At 37.6% G+C, this 22,153-nt stretch overlaps 2 protein-coding genes across 12 annotated transcripts in view; one reads left to right on the forward strand and one right to left on the reverse strand.

Moving 5' to 3' along the window:
• The window catches only part of SLC35A5 (solute carrier family 35 member A5), a 55,206-nt gene extending 50,827 nt beyond the window's left edge, over positions 1–4,379 (forward strand). For all 11 annotated transcript variants that reach the window (XM_074214490.1, XM_074214491.1, XM_074214498.1 and 8 more), the window contains 2 exons: positions 813–1,593; positions 3,167–4,379. In XM_074214490.1, the coding sequence (XP_074070591.1) occupies positions 813–1,593; positions 3,167–3,241 (856 nt within the window). In that variant the 3' untranslated portion in view covers positions 3,242–4,379. The remainder of the gene's footprint in view (positions 1–812; positions 1,594–3,166) is intronic.
• Positions 4,380–5,619: 1,240 nt separating this feature from the next.
• LOC141507117 (putative speedy protein-like protein 3) lies at positions 5,620–19,113 on the reverse strand. Its single transcript, XM_074214511.1, has 7 exons — positions 18,935–19,113; positions 16,491–16,691; positions 15,709–15,767; positions 13,916–14,001; positions 12,823–12,997; positions 9,442–9,559; positions 5,620–5,790 (listed from the first exon to the last, which is right to left on the reverse strand). Exons 2-6 carry the CDS (start codon positions 16,672–16,674, stop codon positions 9,500–9,502), a joined length of 564 nt encoding a protein of 187 aa, XP_074070612.1. The 5' UTR covers positions 16,675–16,691; positions 18,935–19,113; the 3' UTR covers positions 5,620–5,790; positions 9,442–9,499.
• Positions 19,114–22,153: the final 3,040 nt, after the last annotated feature.

Below are 22,153 nucleotides of genomic sequence, written 5' to 3' on the forward strand. Positions count from 1 at the left end.
CTCTAGTATGTAGCAAAGGGAAATGAAGTCCCCTAAGCCATATTGAAAACCACACTTAATGAAATGAATGTTTTACATCGCAATTTGACAAGTAAAAGCCATTTTATGATAATACTTTAGACATAGAAATACAGGTAGGATACTCAAAACTTCTTTTTTCATTTTGGGTCAGTCCACTTGAGAGAAATATGTCCTATCTTTTGCCTGGTGGCCTTTTGGTCATTAGTATAATCAATAATCCCCAACATATTCCTTTCCTAGCACCATGTGTTAAAATACCTATGGTAAGGAATTTAATATGACATTTAGTTGTATAAATCTATCCATGCCATGATATTTCTTTTTCAACAGTCCTTGATTCTTGAAGATACATTTATTCTCTCATTAATCTGTTATGAATCTGATGCTTTCCTAATATTATGATGCTATTATCTGTATGTACAGCTTATAGAAACCCTATCATTGTGTATCAAGAATATGACCAGCAAAACATTAGACTATAAGCCAGTCTGAATCTTTAAAACATGATAATTAGACATGGAAGTTAGAAGAAGGGGTTCCAAAATGAGTTTCAGTGTGAGGTGACTCAGTGACCTGAAAGGAAGAATGTCCTATAAATGTTAACTAAAAACCTAACTTTAAGACCCAGAAACAACAATCAATTTCCTTTGAACTTGGGCAGTAGGGGATTATTTGAGAATAGTTTGGGATATATTAATCAAATACTAAAGAATTGGTTTTAATAATAAGCATGAAAGCTACAGGGTAAAATTCAACGAATAAATGTGGTCTTATTTTTTCTGTGTAAATAGGCGACATCTCACCTGGATACAGTGGGCTTCTCTGCTCATTCTCTTTCTGTCAATTGTAGCCTTGACTACAGGGACTGAAAATACACACTTGGCAAAACATGGATTTCATCACGATTCATTTCTCAGTTCGTCCAACTCTTGCTTCCTCCTCACAAGGCAGCTTAATGAGTGCCATGGAAAAGACAATTGCACAAGGCAGTGGGTACTTCCTGAAGCCAAGTGGAATACTACAACCAGGACTTTTAGTCATATCCGCCTGGGCCTGGGTCATGTGCTTGTGATCGTTCAGTGTTTTATTTCTTCAATGGCCAATATCTATAATGAAAAAATATTGAAGGAAGGCGACCAAGCAACTGAAAATATCTTCATACAAAATAGCAAACTCTATGCCTTTGGAGTATTTTTCAATGGACTGACCCTAAGCCTTCAGACCAGTAACCATGGCCAGATGGAGAATTGTGGGATTTTTTATGGCCACAATGCATTTTCAGTAGCACTTATTTTTGTCACTGCTTTCCAGGGTCTCTCAGTAGCCTTTATTTTGAAATTCCTGGATAATATGTTCCATGTTCTAATGTCTCAAGTCACAACAGTGATAATCACAACAATATCTGTCCTGGTCTTTGATTTCAAACCATCTTTGGAGTTCTTTTTGGAAGCTCCAACAGTCCTTCTTTCTATATTTATTTATAACTCCAATAAATCTAGAAGTTTAGAATATGCTCCTATACAAGAGAGGACCAAAGATCTAAGTGGAAATCTCTGGGAACGGTCAAGTGGGGTGAGTTCTCAAAATACTACTTTCTGTCCCCTCCATAGAATTCTAGGAGTGGTTGTTAAAATGAAAAAATTAGACAGTTCATTTCTTGAATCTCTGAAAATATCTTCTAAATAAGCAGATATTTGTTGCATATTTACTCTGGGTAAAATTCCAGATGCTAAATAGGATATACAAAAAATGTGACCCAAAAGCCTAGCTTTATGGTCTAGTCAAGGAAAATTTAAGCATGAAAATACATAAACTAAATTGATCTCCTTGATTCATGAATAGTAATAGCTAATATAATGCTTACTATGTACCAGCCATGTGCTAAGTTGCAACTATTATCTCATTTGATTTTCACAGCAACCTTGCAAGGTAGATCCTTTTATCATCATTTTGAAGATGATGAAACCAAGGCAAACAGATTAAGTGATTTGCCCAGGGTTACATAGCTAGTTAAGTGTCTGAGACCAGATTTCACATGTCTGTAATATGGCATTACAATTCTGTCATACATCATATAACAATTTAAGATTGTTTTTATTAGTGTTTCTGCAAGGAGGCTAAGCTTTTCTAGACAAAATAGAATGTTTACTTTGAATAACAGTTAATTGTGATAGACAGGAGTCTTTTGTTCATCTTAATGGGGTAAAAGTGAGAGTTAATTGTTATTTAAACAAAGATGCATAAATGCTTGGGGGGGGCAACAACTCTTTATACTTGTATTTGACCTAGCTCTCCCCCCAGTACATTAAACACAGTAGTTGTATAATAAATGTTTGTTGAATGAATAAAATATATTCCTTCCTTTCTTTAGTCACAAATGAACTATTTCCTCATCTATACATGCATATTTTAAAATGTTTCAAATAATTAGCACTTTACTCTTCCTTTGGAAAATATTTTCATAGCTCTGGAAGCTCCATGTGTAGAGTAATTCCTTCAGTATTGTGCTTCTGTAGCTAATGCTTAGCAGGAAAAGTTTGGAAGTACTATTTTTATAATCAATTTTCTCTCCTAGTAAAATAAGCTAATCTTTTTTTCTACCTTTTATTTGAAAAGCAAGTATTTATTGTTGTTCTTATCTAAAAGATATGACCAACACTTTTTCAGGAACTTTGAGAACGAGAACTCCTATGGGGGAGCAGGCTGGGGGGGCAGAGGGAGAGGAGAAGGATAGGAGGGAAGAATTCCGTTGGTTTTTTGTTGTTCTTGTTTTTATCTATAACCATTACTGGTAATGACCAGCAGAGGGTACTGTTTACATTTTTTCTATGACCACACTAAAACATCAATATGGTTTTATTATTGCTGTAAATATGTAGTACATTTTACTAAAATATCTCTATAATAAAATGAGTTTTATAAGATATTTGGTAGTTGGTTTTGTAAGCTTCAATTATGCTTTTTTGATCTGACAGTAAGAACCTAGCAAAACAAAAACCTATCATTCCCTTCCTCTTCAATAGCTTTAATTATACTTTACAATACTATACAATACTATACTTTACAATACTATATAATACTTACAATAACTTTAATTATAATTCATTATTTTAATGTATTATTGATTTCTGTGTATTTCCTTTAGGATGGAGAAGAATTGCAACTTCTGACAAAAACAAGCAATGACAATGACAATGAATCAGAAGATGATGCCTTCTAGTTGGGCCCAAAACCAATGGCAGTTCTCAAGAATCAACTGTTAATTTCGAATGTTTTTCTTTTTTCTTTGAACTTTTTTGCTTTTTCTTTGGTACAGAATACCACTCCAAGACCAGAGGCTCAAAGAATAACTATGTTATTGGGACATAGTAGCACTAGCCTCTTGCTTTATAATTCAGTGTCAAATATTTACAGGGTATACTCAAAGTGCCAAAAATATGTAGTGTGCTCTTCTGCTAGTTCTCTAAAGTTATAGGAAAAACCATGTTGGTCCATCAAGGCCCTGTAATTTCATCAGTGTGGCAACTCCTTCCACAAATATAAATCATAACTATAAACTATAACTAGTTTATAGTTTCAGAATTTCCTAAGATTCAGAGAAGCTAGGATTCACAGTGTGTAGATGCCTTGACAAAAAAATGAACCTCATAACTCTCCTGCCCCTGAGGAAAAACAGATCTTTATTTTTCTCTCTATATTGATACAATATTAACTAAGTAATTCCTTTACATTTGGAGGGTCAATGATATCCTTATTTTTCTCTTAAGGGACATTAGGACCCTTAATCAATTTTTTGCTTTAAAGGATCCAAATTTCAGCAGACTGGGATTTGTATGTTTTTTCTTTTGCCAAAGAATTAATTTCTTTTTTCTAAAACCAAATGTCCAAATTTGAATCCTACAGGATTCATGAGCAATAAGTTTTTAGTGATTGTTTTGTAAACTTTTTAAGTGAACAGCAATTTAAATAAAAGAGGAATTTCCAAATGACCATAGTTACCACTTGTACCCAATAGTTTGTTTATTCATTGGAAGAAGCTGGAGCTTTTCTCTGCATTAAAAAAAAAAATCTTAAGTTCATTATTTTTTAATACAATTAGATTCCAATGAATAATATTTTTATTGATATTTTGTGGCTTATTAAACAAAGTTTGTGAATGGTGGGTGTTTCTGCATCCTATATCATAATTTTCCTGAGTGTTGAAGATTGATTCAAAGTTAGAACAGTGTGAATGCAGCTCTGATGCCTGGATGGGAGTTCCTCAAGTAGAGCACTTTGAAAACAAATATTGGTGTCATACAGATATGGACTAATTATTTTAACATGGAAGACTTAATAAAACATTTTATAATATTTTGCAGTTCTTTCATACTTTTTAGGATTGTTTTCATATATAGTGATTTACTTATTTCAATAGTAATGGTTACTTTATTATTATTATTTAAATAATAATTAAATACTAGTACTATACAATAGATAAGGTAGGTAGAATTTTTTCTATTTTACAGATTAAAAAAAGGTAATTTGCCCAATCTCATAAAATAGGAAGATAGAGCTAGTGCTAGAATTCAAGTATAAATCAGGCTATTTCTAGTATAATTGCATCATGGTTCAAGAAGGAGGACATGAAGTGTCACTATGAAGTTATTGTATTAAAGTTCATCTAAGGAGCAGCTAGGTGGCACAGTGGATAGAGCACCAGCCCTGGAGTCAGTAGTACCTGAATTCAAATCCGACCTCAGACACTATAAAAAAAAAACAAACTTTGAAGGAACCAGATTCAGACCCCAGGATATGTCAGGTATAATAGTAAAGATTCTATTGATTCAAGCTGAGTTTCTGACCCGGTAGTTTCTCTTTCCAGAACGTGTTTAACACCTTGAGCTAAGTCAGGGATATAGCCATCACTAATGATCCTACTAGACTGTCAGTCTGGTTTCACCAGAGTATCCCTAGTTTGGACAGCTAGGTGGCATAGGATAGAGTGCCAGCCTGGAGTCAGGAGGACCTGAGTTCAAATTTGACCTCAGTCACTTACTAGTCTGTGACCCTGAACAAATCACTTCACTCTGTCTTAGTTTGCTCATCTGTAAAATGAGCTGAAAAAAGAAATGGCAAACCACTCCAATATCTTTGCTGAGGGATCACAGAGAATTAGATATGACAAACTACTCAAAAATAAAAATCCTTGGTTCAGATATCCTTGGCACTGACCCAGATCATGTAGCCAGGGGAAGTCTGGCCTCTCTGCCAAAGTTACCAATTTCTTTTCCCTAGAAACCATCTGATTGTGTGTGTGTGTGTGTGTGTGTGTGTGTGTGTGTGTGTGTGTGTTATCTATAATATATATATTTGTATTATATAAAATATATATATATATATGTGTGTAGATAGACTTCAAGTCAGTTTAAAAAACACATATACCTACTATGTATGTAATGTAGTGCCTGCAAAGAGCTTACTTTCTAGTAGGTAATATATCTATGCAGATAAATACAAGATCAAGAATGTTCAGGACTTCCATGTTCATGTTTCCTCATCCTAAATTAAGATCAGGACAAATCTTGGAAAACTATGAAACTAGTTTTCTTTCCTCCCCCAAGTCCTGCTTTCAGGTCTCATAGTATTCATCACTTACCAGTTTTCTCTCTCTTTTCTACTATTGGACCATGTTTTTTGTTATTTTGGTTTTTCCCCACCATGCTCAGGTCAGGAATCCACAAACTTTCTCTTCTCTTGAAATAGGTTTTCCTTGCCAGGTTCCAGTTCCTCATTCCAGAAAGAAAAAAAAGTGTGTTAATCAAAAGTCAAAAAACCTTAAACACTCTACACAGGAGAATATAACACAAACTCCTAGGTGCAACCTTAGTAACCTTGCCCCTCTGACCTCATATAATAATTTACATTTCTTAGTGTTCTTGCCTTTACTGTATTTTTTTTTGAAAGAATGGACCTGTGATTTCTTTAAAGAAAATTCTCAGAGAGGGAACTCCCTTCCACAATGCAGATCAACAACTGTTCTGCAATTTAGAATCTTAGAAAGTTGTATTTCCATATATGTTGTATTTTATTTCTCCTATTATAATTCCCTAGGAAAAGAAGCTATGCCTTGTTTAAGTCTATCTCCCCGAGTGCCTAGCATGGTGTTGAATATTTGATATATTTGATGATTTCTCCACCAAGATCATCCGCAGAGGCGGCTAGGTGGCGCAGTGGATAGAGCACCGGAGTCAGGAGTACTTGAGTTCAAATTCAGCCTCAGATACTTATTAATTACCTAGCTGTGTGGCCTTGGGCAAGCCACTTAACCCCATTTGCCTTGCAAAAACTAAAAAAAAAAAACAAACCTGCACACATAGCTCTATTTGCCCCAAGATTACTAAACTTAATTCAGTACATATTCAACATTGATTTTCATTGCTAAAATGTGTAAGGCACTTGGACTACAACAATATAGGCTCTAACCTTTGGAGAGTTACATTGTGTTAGAGAAACAACTTGCATGCAGATAAACAAATATAAGGTTTTGAGGAAGTTCCCTCCTCCCACAAACTTGGTCCCCTGAAAACTACACCCAGATTCAAACTGATGAGGTCACTGAACCTTAGTGAAGTACCTTACACCATGGCAGGGACTCCTTAGGTCTCTGACCTTGGGCACAAGACAAGCCCCCTAGCAACAAAACAAAATCCCTGCCCTAGCCTGAAAAGATTAAATCTTTTGAGTTACTGCCCCTCCCCACTACCATCTACACATCCTAAATTATCTCCTATTTACTTTGAACTACACCCCTCATCTCCAACTACTTTATCTTATTCTGAGTTGGCTATAAGTTAACACTGATCTCCATCCCATTGTCCAAGCATCAAAATCCACCTATGCCCATACTCCCATCCATTGTTAAGGACTGTCAAAATTACTTAAAAACTACCCAGACTCACATACTATAGTCTACTTTACTGATACCACTTGAAAACCCTGAGCTGACCTCTCAGGACTTGTAGGCCCATGTGTTGCCTACTTAATTCCTCCCAAGCATAGTCCCACCTCCTCCCTTGCCCTTCCCCTTTATTTTAGCCCTGGCTTTATCCCGCTTGGGTACTGTTGTTATCAACCTAGTTGTAATGCCTTTGCATCTATCCTAACTCTCAATTAACTTGCTACTTTCAGTTACAAACTATTTACTCTCCCTAATTCATCCTCTCTCTCTCTCTCTCTCTCTCTCTCTCTCTCTCCCTTTCTCTATCTTTCTCTCTCTTTCTTTCTCTTTTCTCTCTCTCTCTGTCTCCCTCCCTCTCCTCTCCCTCTCCCCTCTCCCTCTCCCTCTCCCTCTCCCTCTCCCTCTCCCTCTCCCTCTCCCTCTCCCTCTCCCTCTCCCTCTCCCTCTCCCTCTCCCTCTCCCTCTCCCTCTCCCTCTCTCCCTCCCTCCCTCCCCTCTCTCTCTCTGTTCTCTCTCTTTTTGCTAGTTCTTTTTTTTTTATAGGTTTTTGCAAGGCAATGGGGTTAAGTGGCTTGTCCAAGGCTACACAGCTAGGTAATTATTAAGTGTCAGAGTCCAGATCTGAACCTAGGTCCTCCTGACTCCAGGGCCGGTGCTTTATCCACTGTGCCACCTAACCGCCCCTTTGCTAGTTATTCTTAAGAGATCTAGCCATTATTATTATTACTTAATTTCTTAACTTCTTTACTTATTACTTTTGGGGGTTTTTTTGAGTTTTTTTTGCAAGGCAAATAAGGTTAAGTGGATTGCCCAGTGTCTGAGGCCAGATTTGAACTCAGGTACTTATTACTTTTAAACTATAATAATATGTAATAAACTTTCATGTCCTTATAACTTTGACTCAGGCAAGAGTCTTCTTGTGGGATTCAGTCCTGACTTTGAAGAATCTGCCATTTTTTCTTGCCTTCCATTAAAACTACTTTGGGTCAATATCCAAACTCACAAGTCCCCATTTTGTGTCTTCTTTTATCTGGCTAAAATTTTAAAATAGTAAAGCAAAATCATTTAACATAATACTCAGGGACAAGGGACACACACACACACACACACACACACACCTCTCCCTATACACATAGGTACATGTTCTCCTATACATTGAGAATTGGGAAAAACACAATCACAGGTAGCCCAGACCACTCCTGATCCTAGTATAAGGCCCACAAAATCATTTGGTCTGGCACAACCAAGACAATTGCAGGTGGGACTTGAAATTCAATAAAACTAGGAAATTTTGAGGGGTTAATTAATTAAATATTTGGCTAAAGTAGGCTACTTTTTAAGTTGATAATTTTGTATGGCCCACAAATGGTATTATAAATATCCAAATGAAATGAAAAGTTTGCTGTCTTTTTTTTTTTTTGGCCATCCTTGCCTAAGCTAACGATTGAAGGATCTGGAAGGCTTTACTAAGATGATGACCTAGCTGAACATTGACAAAAGATCATTGTGAGAAGTGAAGGCAGACTGCATTCTATACTTAGAGAGCAACTTGTATGAAAGCATAGAAACTGAAATTATAATGTCAAGTTCAGGTAATAACCCATTTTGTCTAAAATATAAAGGTATGTGAAGGGGAATAATTTGAAATGTCTAGAAAAGTAGATTGGACCTAAATCATAGAAGACTTTAAAAGTCAAAATGAGGTTTTTGCATTTTATCCCAAAGTCAATGTGAAGCTGCAATCTCCCTTCTAGGAAAGTCATCTACAACAGCCCTCTGCTGATGAACCAAGTCCTTATCTTCTTATTCAGAAGTGTTAGCCACTTCCCTATGAACAACCCATTTTCATATAACTTCCCATTTTTAAGTACTATGGATTGGACCAGAAAATGTTCCTCTTGAATGATTATGATTCTTTTTAAGAGTGCTAAGCCCTTACACTAAATTCCAGATTTCTCTTTAGGTTGTTCCACCTAGATAGTTTAGTCACATAATTTCCCCTTGCAATTTTGATCCATTCTCATGATTCTGAAAAAAATCATAATCCAATTCTTTCCAAAAGGAGGGTGCCACATACCTTATTCAGTCTTGGTATCCAATTAAATATACAACTCAGAGCATAGCTTACTGAGAAATCATGAAGAAGTTGCTTTTGGTAGTGTTAGCACAATTGATCTTCAATGTATTCCTAACTGGCTATCTGTAGCATATACATAAATTGCTTGTGACTATTAGACAAATGGCACCCACTTGGATCCCAAGTGGGCACATTTCCTGAGCCATGTCATCATCACTGGTAAGGTCATTTCTCTAATGGATAAATCTAGAAAAAAATATACCTCAGAACCCCTATATCCATATGAAATAGGACAATGTACTAAAATTGAAATATTGCAGGAGGCAGGCAAATGAAGATTATAAAGTTACTCTGACTTTGGTGTACCTGAGAAAGGGAGTGGCTATTAGGAAAGGGTACTCACCTTGGCTTTGTTAGAATGTTCTTATTCTATTCTCTCCATCCCAACCTCCTTTAGGAGTTCACGTGAGGAAATCTCGGTCCCTGTCCCAGACCCAGTGTGTAGGGACCTGGGCTTGGATCTAAAAGCAATTTAGATAAAATGGTAAAAAGTTTTGTTAACATTTCCCCTTTAATCTTGTGTGTTTCCTTTACAACATTCATTAAATCCAATGTTTGTCATTAACCATATTAAAAAATTCTTTGATTAGATCTTGGTCATGTTGTATTCTATACATTACTTTCTGTAAATCTTCAATGTCATTATTACATTACTAGAGAGTTAGGAAGATCTGATTTCAAATCCCCATCTCAAATTTTCTCAAAGTGATCCTAGGTAAGTTATTCAATTTCTTTGGGCCTTGTTTTTCTTCATTTGTAAAATTAAGGGACTGAACTCAAGGACATCTTAAGTGTCAGCTTTACATCTATGATCCCTCAAATTTTTTTATCCATATTTGTTCCTAATCACCCTATTCTTTGAGAATAAATCAAGACCCTTTCTTTACCCTAATTTTCAAGTTGTTTCAATCAATTGATCCAATCTTTTTCAGCCCTTGAACCTCCCCAATACTTATCTGTTATCCATTCTTTCTTCATACACTCATATCTGCACTCAAGCCTCCATCTACTCCCCAGGTATGCTGGAAGAGAGCACAAGTCTTGAAGTGAAAAGACTTAAGTTCAACCTTGGCATTAATATTTTTTAGCTCCACAACTCCTACCTTTCTATGCTTCATATTTAGGTCTGTGAAATGGAGAACTTTCTGAAAGGTTATTGACAGAAAAATTCTCTATCAACCTTAAAATGCCATATAAATATTTATTAACCCTCCTGAAATATCTCCTTTAAATCTCTCTTCCACTTTCCTGGTCAAATGAAAAGAAAAGTTCTGTCACTCACTTTTTGGGCACAAATAATATTATACATCCCTCCAGGGTTTACGAAATGTTTTTACATGCATTATTGCATTGGACCCTTAGAACCTTGAGAAATAATGATGACAGATGTGATTATTCCCATTTTACAGATAAGCAAAACAGAAGTGACTTTTCAATGCTAGTGTTAGAGATAAGAGTTAGATCAAGACTTCTCCTGACTCCATGTTCTACATTGATGCTGTCTCCCTGATTCTGACCTTTATTCTTCACCTAGAAGTCTGTGTTTACCCTTAAAGAAGAATCCCAAACATAGAATCTTCTTAGGATTTTAAAAGGGGAAGGGATTTTCAAAAATAATGGTCACTTTTATTTCCAAAGGAGCAAACCCTGAAAAGATAAGCAATTGCTAAGGTTACAGAAGTAGTAGAGACAGAAGATAGTAAACAGTAGAATCCAAATCCTGACTTTTTCCATTCTACTAGTCCACCACTTAAAAGATTCATATTTTCACCATTGTGTGTAATCCCTCTATTAAACAGATCTCAATATATCTCCATGTACTTTAGCAAGCAGCTTAATTGTATGATGAGTCATCAGACAAAAAAACTTGAAAGGGTAGAGCAGTCTTTCATATTAAAGCTAAATGCCACACAGAAACTGTACATGCATTTAGAAAGGTTCTCATGAGATTCTGAGTCAGAAGATCTCAGTTTAGGTACCGGTTCTACCACTTTGAACAAACCACTTGTCCTCTCCCAATTGCAGTCTTCTCATCTTTAAGAAAAGAATAGTGTGGGGGTGGCTAGGTAGCAGTAGATCATCAGTAGACATCAGCCCTGGAGTCAGGAGTACCTGAGTTCAAATCTGGCCTCAAACACTTAATACTTACCTAGCTGTGTGGCCTTGGGCAAGCCACTTAACCCCATTGCCTTGCAAAAAACCTAAAAAAAAAATAGCGTGACCAACTTAGTCCTTAAGGGGTTTGTCAACCAAGCACTGTTGGAAGTATTGGGAAGTCAAAGAAAAGTAAAAATCCATCACTGCTCTTGAGGAGCTCAGGAAAGACAACCTATAAACATCTATGTACAAATATGCTACATATGGGATAATTTGACAATAGTAGAGGAACGGCAGTAGAATTGATAATGTTTTTATTTTTATCCTTCATTTTCTAAGACCACAACATAGGGAGGTGATGCCATGACAAGTACATGAAGTGGATTTGAGTGAGGGGTTGCTGTGCTAAGTCACCAGTCTCACTTTCTCCTCCAGTCACCTGGGTCCAGTGCCCAGATAGGAATCAGGACAACTGGAGGTGGTCCTGGATGTGAGGCAATCAGGGTTAAGTGATTTGGCCAAGGTCACACTGCTAATAATAGTCAAGTGTCTGAAGTCAGATTCAAACTTCTGTCCTCCTGAATCCAAAACCAGTGCTCTCTATTTACTACACCACCTAACTACCCTCAATGGAATGAAGAGGGAGCAGGAAAGGCTGTCTGTAGAAGGTTGGGTTTTATCTGGGACTCGAAGGGAGCCAGAGAAGCTCACAGGCAGAGATGAAGAAGGAGGCCAAAAAAAATACCTGAAACTGTGTGCCTTATGTGAGGAATGGCAAAGAGACCAATGTCACTGGATGGAAAAATATATTTAGGGATAATGTACAGGAAGGCTGGAAATGAAGGAAGGGCTTAGGTTATAAAGGACTCTGAATGCCAGAGAACTTCATATCTGATCCTGAAAATGATAGGCAGCCACCGGAGTTAATCGGGGGATGGGAAGATGGAATGTCATAGTCAGACCAGTGCTTTAGAAAGATTACCTTGACAGTTGAACAGAAGATGACCATTCAAGAGACTTGTGTCTGGAAGACCAACTACTTGGTTATTATAAAAATCTATGTGTAAGGGTGAGTAGATACACAGATATATATTTATTAAATATTTATATATAAATTATATATATATATATAAATGTATATATTATCTATACATATATGTATATATGCCTATATGCATAGGCACATACATATGCATACGCACATATAACAGGGTGAGTAAAGTCCTAGCTTCAGAATTGTGAAGTGCCACAAAATGTAAATTACTACATGGCTTAAGAGAAGAGCACTAGATTTGGAATTAGAGTGCCTGGGTTCAAGTCCTGTGCTTGCCACTCACAATCTATGTGACTTTGGATAAGTCACTGTATCTCTGTAAAATAAGGGAGTTGAACTCTATGAATTCTGAGGTCCTTTCTGGCTCTTCATCTCTGATCAAATGTTTCTTCTCTTGTTTTTGTCTTCTTTTTGCAGTACATGGTAGGTCTTACTTATTTTAAGTTTGACTGTTTTAATGAAACTTTTAGAAGATGAGGACTAGAATATGAGCAGTCTCTCTTTTTGAGTTCCAATCATCCCCTGTATCAATGTTAGAGCCCCCAATAAAGCCCACCCACCACCAGTACTCACTTCATCACAGATCTGGCGACTGACGAGAACTCTCCAGTTCATTGCAACAATGAATTTTCTCTGTACCCGCCGGAAATCAGAGTAGAGAATACGCCACAGTTTCTTTCCAAAAAGGGCAGGCATCATACTGAATTTTGATTTCATGTCATCCTCCTCAATTTGATTGGCAATGAATCTGCCACAAGGGAAGAGGAAACATTAAGCAGATGCCCAGTAATGACAGACCTCTCAGAACCAGTAAAATGTGGCTCTGGAGAACTGGGAAGCAAACACCCAAAATAACCCAAGTAATACAAGGGTTAGAAACTAGTAATTTACTTAGATTATAAACTAATACTTTACTCCAAACAAATCTCATCAGACTAATCTGATTTCATTCTATTTCAAATCAGCAGCCTTAGAAATTCTGTTAGAAGAAGCAAGAGAAAGAGTCTAGAACAGGGATTCTTAAATTGGACTCCACAGAGATTTCAGGAGATTCATGAACTTGAACTTTATAATATTTTAATGATTGTATTTCCATATAATTGGTTTCCTTCCCAAAACTATGTATTTTATTTTATGCATTTAAAAACATTGTTTGGAGATGAGAGCTATAGTCTTTGCTTCATTGACAAAGGGGTCCATGACATACAAAGGTCAAGAAACTATGGTCTAGAATTCAAATTTGGCTATACCTGTGAGTCATCAGGTATAGTCAAATTTGAATAATGTAGTAACACTCATACTTAAGGACCAGTGTTCTCCAAAGTAGGAAAGGTGAGGCATGAGCAACCCATTCAAGATTTCTGATGATATGCACAAAAGCCCTGGAATCCTAATTTTTCTTCCTCCAGCTATATGCTCTAAACTAGGACTCCAAGGCTGGACTCAGTTTTTGATGCTTTCTATTCCACTTCTATATATCCATAATGCAGATAAATCAATCTCTATTGCCAAGGTCATCTCAGGGAATTGTTGCAACGGTAGGCATAGTATTTGACCCCCATCACACTTAAAGTAGTGATCCAACTGGCTGGTAGACCCTATGACTTCCTCTGTTTATTTAGATAGGTGGATGGGATGAGGATTCTGACCCTTGAGAAATACTCACAGTGCCACAAAAAAATGGATCCGGTTATAGGTGTGTGCAGGAAGTCTTACTCGGCCAAAGTATTCCACAACTATGGAGAGGAGGTACTGACAAAAGAGAAGGGCATGGTCAATGAGGCAAACTCAGGAAAATATAGAATCATAGAACTGAAAATGACTTTAGAAGCCCCTCAGAATAACTGTAACTCCTCATACTATAGAGAAGGAAACTAAGGTGCAGAAAGATTGTGATTTTCTCAAGACAAACTAGTATTTATGTTGGCAAGAGGTTAAACAGTTGTCTATGTGATTTGAGGATCTCTCCATGCCAAAAAAGGCTTCCCCACCCCACCCCAGCATAATCTACCCTCCTCAGGAGTCCTTAATTGGTTAGACAAAAAAAGCCATTGTCTCCAGAGGGTCCTTGAAAAGGCCCCCATAGCCTGGCTATTACACTTTCCAGTCTTACCTCATATTACTCTCTTTCATATATAACTTTAAAAGACAGCCAAGCTTGTCCACTAGCTATTCCCTAAACAACATCCAACATTTTCCTATCTCTGTGCTTTTGGCAAAGGTGTTCCTTACTCCCAGAATGCCCTTTTTATCTTTGATACTAGAAACCATACCCACCTTTTAAAGCTCAGCCCAATTGCTAAGACATTGAGAAGGTTAAAAACAGCAAATTCTAGGGCAACTTGGCATGGAGAAAAGAATTAGAACTGGAAGAGTGGTGGGGAGAGAGAGAGGAGGCCTAAGGGAACGAGGTGAAAGAGCCTAGGGTGAACACTGAAGAGGAGTTTGCTATAATTGTTGGAAGGGAAGGGGTGGAATAGGCCCCCACCACACTTTATAAGGCAATAAGTCACCAGGTCACTTTCAATGCTTATTTAGATGGGTAGAGGGCATGAGGGAGCAAGATGGCACTAGTAATGGGTTTGAATGAGAAATATCTGGCCTCAGACACTAACTATATGACCTTGGGCAAGTCATTTAACCTCTACCTGCCTCCATTAATTATAAAATGAAGGTAATATAGCATCCTCTTCCTAGAGTTATTATGAAAAAAATGAGATATTTGCAAAGAATTTGCAAACCATAAAATATTATTTATATAGCATTTTCTTTATATAAATAAAACATTTATAAGCTTTATTTAAATGCTATTTTTATATCATATATATAAATATATATATATATATATATATATATGTATGTATGTATGTATGTATGTATATAGAAAAGCTGTGATCATCTTTGCTTGAAATTTTCTCTATGGCTAGCCCTGATCCTAATGTCATTATTTTAATGGAAAGGAGCTCAACTATGACTTGGGCAAAGCTACTTTATCATCAATATCATTAATGCATTGTATTTCTATAGTGCTTTGAGGATTACATTATCTTATTTTTACTAACATAAAGGCTAAATCCTTGCAAAATTGATGGGACCCTTCTGCTAATTCATTCCAGAAACTGAGCCTTGAAGGAATAGAGAAAGAGTCTCTTTGATTTTAGGCGTGTCACTGAGATATAAGAGAACCACAGGACAGGGACCACTGTTCCTGAGGAACCTACTGACCATACCTCCAAAAGGCCCCTGAATGCACAGGCCTAGAGGTGATAGAACTATCAGCCAAAGCTTAAGACCCTTCTTGGGCTTAAAAACACAATGTCTCAATTTTCCCCTGCAAACACTCAGCATTTAGAACTCATCTCCTTTACAGTGTTGGGGCAGACTTGCAAGTCAAGGTCCAGACTCACAGAGTGAAAATAAATCATCCTTCAAAGAGGTATCCAGGGGTGCTGCAGATACCTTATCAGCCACTTTATAATGGATATCAGACTCCAAGAATTTCTTAATAACTGGATCTTCTGTAGAGGAGAAAGGCAAGAAAATCATGAACACTCCAACCCAGAGGAAAGCCCTGAGTACAGATACAAATGCCAGGAAACCTGGAAGCTAGACTTTTCCTATAGAAGCAGGATTTACAGACTAATCTGTTGTCCCCATAGACCTCTCTTGAGGATGTGATATTTAGCATGCCATGACCCTCACTCAATAACTAGAATCCCAGAATCATAAACTCAAGAGATGAAAAACAATCTCAGAGTCATTTAACCCAAATCCTACCTGATAAATGAATCCCTAATATGTGAATGAACAAATGAATCTCCAGACTCTACCTGAAGACCACCAGGGACTGATGGGGCAACACTTTCCATTTGGAGACACTTCTAATTGGTAAAAGTTTTGTTTTAGAGTTGAAATCTGCCTATGTCTTTAGGTCATCAATCCTAATTCTACCTTCTGGAGAGCCCCCCTTTTCTGGAAATCTCCTTTAACTTTAAGAAATTGATTAGAATGTTGCAACCAGTCAAGAGTTCTAGGTAGAAAATGGAGCCCCTCCTCTCTTCAACTCCAAATTGATTAAGTGATTATTGCTCAATGCTGGATTAAATTGAATTTGACTTTCCTGAGGTTTAGGTTTTTGGGTATTGTTGGATATTATGCTCATTTTAGCAGATTTGACTTTGAACACTGGAAATGTAATTGGACAAATATGAACTAGGAGTTCCTGATATTGTGTCTCTTACCCAAGAGCCTGAAGAATGCCTCTAAGTCTTCAGGACGGTAGTCAGCAACTTTTCTCCTTTTCAGAACAAGCTTTGTGTCAGTTGACTCAATCACTGACCACATTCTCTTCTTTCTCTTCTGTCTTCCTCCATTCCTTTCTTCAGACAGAAATAGAACTCCTATGTCATTGGAGGTTGAAGCCATATCGGTCAGCCAGGAAACTATTGAGGAAAAAATAAGAACCAGACAAAGAAGACACCAGAAAGGGTCCTCGGAACTTCATTTGGTGTTCACAATGACAGGCATTGAAGGTGTAATTGAGACCTAGGGATATTAATAAATTTGTCCCTCCGTAGCTACTCATATTACTAAAAACAGAGCATGAGATTTGAACCCAGGTCTTCTGACCAAGGCCAGTGCTCTTCTATGATGCCATGTAACAAATGAGCTGGCTCCCATACTGAAGGAGAATAGGTGAAAAATAGGATCTATGTGACGGTTTTTGCATCAGATAAGACTAAGAGAGCACCATGTCCTGAAATGCTTGAGAGTCAATCCTAAATCATCCTTTGGGTTACCTTGTGCCCTGAGGACTTTTTCTTAACAACTGGATAGATTCCCTGGATAACTCACACAATTGCTCTAAGTTCTCTGCCACCTGAACAGCTAGTACAGAGAGCAGTATCTGGAGCTGGAAAGACCTGGATTAAAATCCTGATTTAGACACATCTTTGGAGGTGTGATTCTGGTCAAGTTCCTTAATTTCTGTTTGCCTTCCTCCTCTGTAAAATGGTGATAAAAAGGACACCTACCTCACAGGGCTGTTGAAAGGATCAAATGAGATATTTGTAGGGTACATTGCAAGCCTTAAAGCACCATATAACTATTAGTTAATTCTACCACTACTACTTCCCTGGGCCTTCTGATCATTCCTGCTTCCCCACAGTTGGGCTTATTGCCATTCTTTCCCACATATCATCCTCCCAGCTCAACTTTGATACCACTCCAGTTTTCACCCAAGGAGACAATAAAGTTGGCAGTGTTTATTCCAATCTTACTTGTGTGCTTCTCTGCTTCTATATGCCATCCTTGATAATGTCCCTATTTCTACTGAAATCCTACCCATTGCTCCACTAGCTAGTATCTCACTTCCTCCATAAAGTTATCCCAATCAATCCCTAGAAAGCTCTTAGATGCAGGTGGGTCCTGACCACTGTCTGTTTTGTTGATGGCTACATGTACCTAATTTCCTTTGTTACATTTGTAAACTCCTTAAGAGTAAACAGACCATGTCTTATTGAGTTTTGTATCATCCTTTTCATAGAGCATTTATCTAATAAATTTCTACTACATTCAAGTAAAAGAAGGCTTAGAAAGAATGAAAAACATGAAAATAAAATTTAATAATGAGAAGACTTTATGGAAATTTGATTTACTTATTAACCCTTTCCAAAATGACAATGAAAGCTACTTGTTTTTATATGTTTTCTAAAGTTCATAAAACATTTTACATAGATTATTGTATGTAATATACACAGTTTTATGAAATAATATAATTGTTACTATCTCTATAGATGAGATACTAGGAACTTCAATTAATTAATTTCCTGAGGTCACCTTATGGATAAGTATGAGAGACAGAATGGGAAGCTATATCTTCCCTTTCCACAATAGTGTACTGTCAAGGTAAATGGGACCCTAGGTAAATGATAGGGACTCTGGGAGGGGGGAGAGGGTACTGGGAAGCCAAAGACAAGCTTAACTTGCTTGACTAGAACCACAGATCTTAAGAACTAGAAGGAAACCTACTTCAAAAATCTCTTATTGTACAAGTGAGGTAAGGTAAATGAAAGAAGTTTGGTAATTAAATAATATATAGCCAGTTAACTACAAAATCAGGGTTTGAAACCAAGTATCCTGTCCCACAGTATAACACTATGTCATCATATTCCTAGAGCCACCCTAAGTCCTTCAAAATCCTCCATATTACTTTTGGCTAGTATGCTATAGACTTCTGGGGTCTTTAACCTGGAGTCCATGAATTTGTTTGTTTTTAATATTTTGAGCATTATATTTTTAACATAATTGGTTTCCTTTCACCCAGTATGTTCTATGCACTTAAAAACATTATCTTTGATGCAAAAATTGGTTAAGAATCCCCACTATAAATGATTATGCCCCATCTTAGAGGATGAGGAACCATTCATCAGCCACCCTTGAGGAAGGAACTAAGGCTATAAATCTTTTCTTTTTGCTTAGTTTTGCAAAGCTCTGATCATCTCGGATATCACAGAATTATCTCACATGGACAATCCTAGAAAGACATTTGAAAAAATATTCCGAGAAGCCCAAATCACTTCCAACCCTCCTGGTTTCCTTACCCACCTGCACTTCCCATAGTAACTTTACTCTATCTAGTAAGAATCTTCTGGGGGCTTTCAGAGATGGAAGGGTACAGCCTTACTTAAATTAGCCTCCAAGAGTTTTCCCACTCCTCTGTGTCAGTCTGAATCCATTATTCCTATCAAATCTCTTTCTCTGATTTAGACAAAAGTGATAAAGAACAGACGACACCAACTTAGCGATGAGTTTTGTTGAATGTTTGGATCCGAATGTACCTAAAGGTTCTGGGGTCTGCATGAGACTTGGGTTCTCAGGTGACATCAGACAGTTCCACATGGGAACTGGCAACACAGATCAAATTCAAATGGCCACCTGAAACCTCCAGAGCCCAACATTCCGACATATAGGGCAAAGTGATTGGTAGATGGGGTTAGAGTGAGGTAAAAGGATGAAGAAAAGTATTTTGCTAGGGTCAGGAAAGCTAGGATTTTCCCAGACTTCCCACAAGTTTGCTAAATTTCTTGTTTATTGTTTCTTAAAACAACATTCAGGCTCATACTTTTCCAAGATACTATATTTTCATTTCTGAGATGTCCAAAAGTGGAGAAACATGGAGAATGGTGAATTGGTTACAAAATCTCCATTAAATTTGAGGGGTCTCAAATCTTCTACCAAAGAGAAATATGTATCTTTCCAATAAAATAATATCAAGAAGTGGACCCAGCTCCATATAGATCACTCACCTTCACCTCTGCCTGGGGAGAGTGCTAGGAAGAGTTGGTAGAATGAAATAACCCCATAAATGCTCAGAGCTAGAGAAATCATTCTCTATAGGAATCACCTTTATTTCCATTTCAACAAATCTTCCAGCCTTATATACTTGACATATGACTTATACTCTTCTTCAGTCTTATACCCATAATTTTGCTAGCTCCATGATCTGGGACCCTGAAGTTCTCCTCTCTAAAAACAATCTCATGTCCTTTAATTTCTTAACCTCACACCTCCCAAATCTGGGTGCCTGCTAGGTGGTGTAATGAATAAAATGTTGGACTCTTGACTTCAGGAAGACCTGAGTTTAAATCCAGCCTCAGATACTGAGTAGTTGTGTGATCTTGGCAAGTCACATAACCTCAGTTTCCCCAACTATAAAGTGGGAAAATTAGCAGCATCTACCTCATAGAGTTGTTATGAGGATCAAATGAAATAATATTAAAAAGTGCTTAGATATTTCTTTCTATCAGGGGAAAGGGGGAAAGAGGATAGAGGGAGGGAGAAAAATGTAAAACTCAAAAACTTGCCAAAAAAAAAGAATTGCTCAAAAGTACCATTGCATTCAGTTGGTAAAATAAACAAATAGAATATTCATTTTTTTTAAAAAATTGCTTAGCACAGGGGTGGAGCCAAGGTGCTGGAGTGGAGGCAGGATTTCCCAGAAACTCTTCCCCCAAAATTCCAAATGCCATAAAATTATGACTCTAACCAAATTCAGAAAGACAGTGAAACAATTTTCTAGCCCAAGAAAACTTGGTAGATGCACAGGAAAGATCTATTCCACTGAGACCAGGGTTGGAAAGAGCCACAGCTTAGCCTGGGTCACAACTGCACTGGCCAGAGCATACCAGCTCCAACCTTCCAAGAGTAGCCAGCTGGGTTCCTGGGTCCCTGGGTCCCTAGGAACATCTGGGTCCATGGCAACAGAGTGATTTCCAGACCTCTTGGCTTCAGGGATTTCGGACACAGCTTGGAGGGTAGGTGGGAGAACTCTGCTGCCACAGAGTGAACTCCAAGCCCAGGCCAGTGCTAGCCTCAGGGCAGCCCCAGCCCAGGAACTTGCAGAATCATCCAGTAGCTGGTTCCAGAGTGCTCAGTCCACAGATGGTAAGAGTTCTTTCTTTTTATCCCTGGGAAGGTCTCTCTTATTGTGCCCATACTTAGATCCAGGTGGCTATCTGGACACCCCATACTACCAGAGCAGAGCAATGATCCTCTTCACAGTTCCAGGGCAGAGGAGAGGGCCTGTGGTCATCCACAGATCAGAGTGCAGGTCAGGAGAGCAGTCAAAGCCTCTCATCTTGGAGGAAGCAAAGTCTTGGGGGAGTGTGCCAACCCCCCCCCCCAAACTTGGAAGTATGGTAAAACAGATTATAGGCTGAGGAAATGAGCAAACAACAGAAAAAAAAGAATCTGATCATAGAAAATTACTTTGGTCCCATGGAGAATCAAAATATACACTCAGAAGATGACATAGTCCAAAGCCTCCACGAAAAATAGGAATAAATTTCAGTTCACGGAAGAATTCAAAAAAGACTTTGAAAAGCAAGTAAGGGAGGTAGAGGAAAAATTGGAAGAGAAATATGAGAGAAATGCAGGAAAATCATGAAAACCAATCAGCAGCTTGGTCAAGGAAATACAAAAAATGCTGAAGAAAATAACATATGAAAAACCAGTTTAAGTCAAAAGGGAAAAAAACCATTCCAAAAGGCCAATGAGGAGAATGACTTAAAAAACAGAATTGGACAGTTTGAAAAGTAGATACAAAAGCTCTCTGAAGAAAATAACTCCTTCAAATGTAGAATGGAGTTAAAAGAAGCTGATGATTTTGTGAGAAATCAAGAAACAACAAAACCAAACCAAAAGCATGAAAAACTAGAAGAAAAAGGGAAATATCTCATTGGAAAAACAACTGACCTGTCAAACAGATCCAGAAGAGATTATTTGTAACTTATTGGGTTGCCTGAAAGTCTGGGAAAAGAGCCTAGACTTCATTTTTTCAATAAGTAATTCAAAATATTGCCCTGAGATCCTAGAAGCAGAGGGTAAAATAGAAATTGAAGAAATCCACCAGTCACCTCCTGAAAGAGATCCCCACTCCCCCCCCCCCCCCCACAAAATACCTCCCAAGTCAAAGAGAAAATACTACAAGCAGTCAGAAAGAAACAATTCAACTACTGTGGTACTAAAGTCTGGATGATACAAAATTCAGTATTAAGCTACATTAAGGGCTCATGGGGCTTAAAATATAATATTCCAGAAGGCAAAAGTGTTTAGAATACAACCAAAACTCAACGACCCAACAAAAGTGAACATCCTCTTCCAGGGGAAAAGATGGACATTCAATGAAATAGGGGAATTTCAAACTTTCCTGGTTTAGAAAGTATAGGTTAGAAAGTATAGGACTTGCGTGAAGCATAGAGAGGGTGGACAGGAAGGGCAAATTATGAGGGATTTAATGATGTTGAACTATGTATTTATTACTGCATGGGAAGAAGATGCTGATAACTCATATGAACCTCATTTACAAGAGGAGCATATATAGACAAGGCGCAGAAGGGAACTG

The sequence above is a fragment of the Macrotis lagotis genome, chromosome 1, assembly GCF_037893015.1.
Source record: "Macrotis lagotis isolate mMagLag1 chromosome 1, bilby.v1.9.chrom.fasta, whole genome shotgun sequence".
Classification (NCBI taxonomy): domain Eukaryota; kingdom Metazoa; phylum Chordata; class Mammalia; order Peramelemorphia; family Peramelidae; genus Macrotis; species Macrotis lagotis.

What these genes read in the sequence shown, in the direction of transcription:
- LOC141507117 (XM_074214511.1), bottom strand. Translation starts at nt 16,674, where the DNA reads ATGGCTTCAACCTCCAATGACATAGGAGTTCTATTTCTGTCTGAAGAA. An exon ending in ATCCATTTTTTTGTGGCACT is followed by an intron (nt 12,998 to 13,915) that starts GTGAGTATTTCT and finishes CCCTTGTGGCAG; the next exon opens with ATTCATTGCCAATCAAATTG. An exon ending in GTCGCCAGATCTGTGATGAA is followed by an intron (nt 9,560 to 12,822) that starts GTGAGTACTGGT and finishes AATTGCTTTTAG; the next exon opens with ATCCAAGCCCAGGTCCCTAC.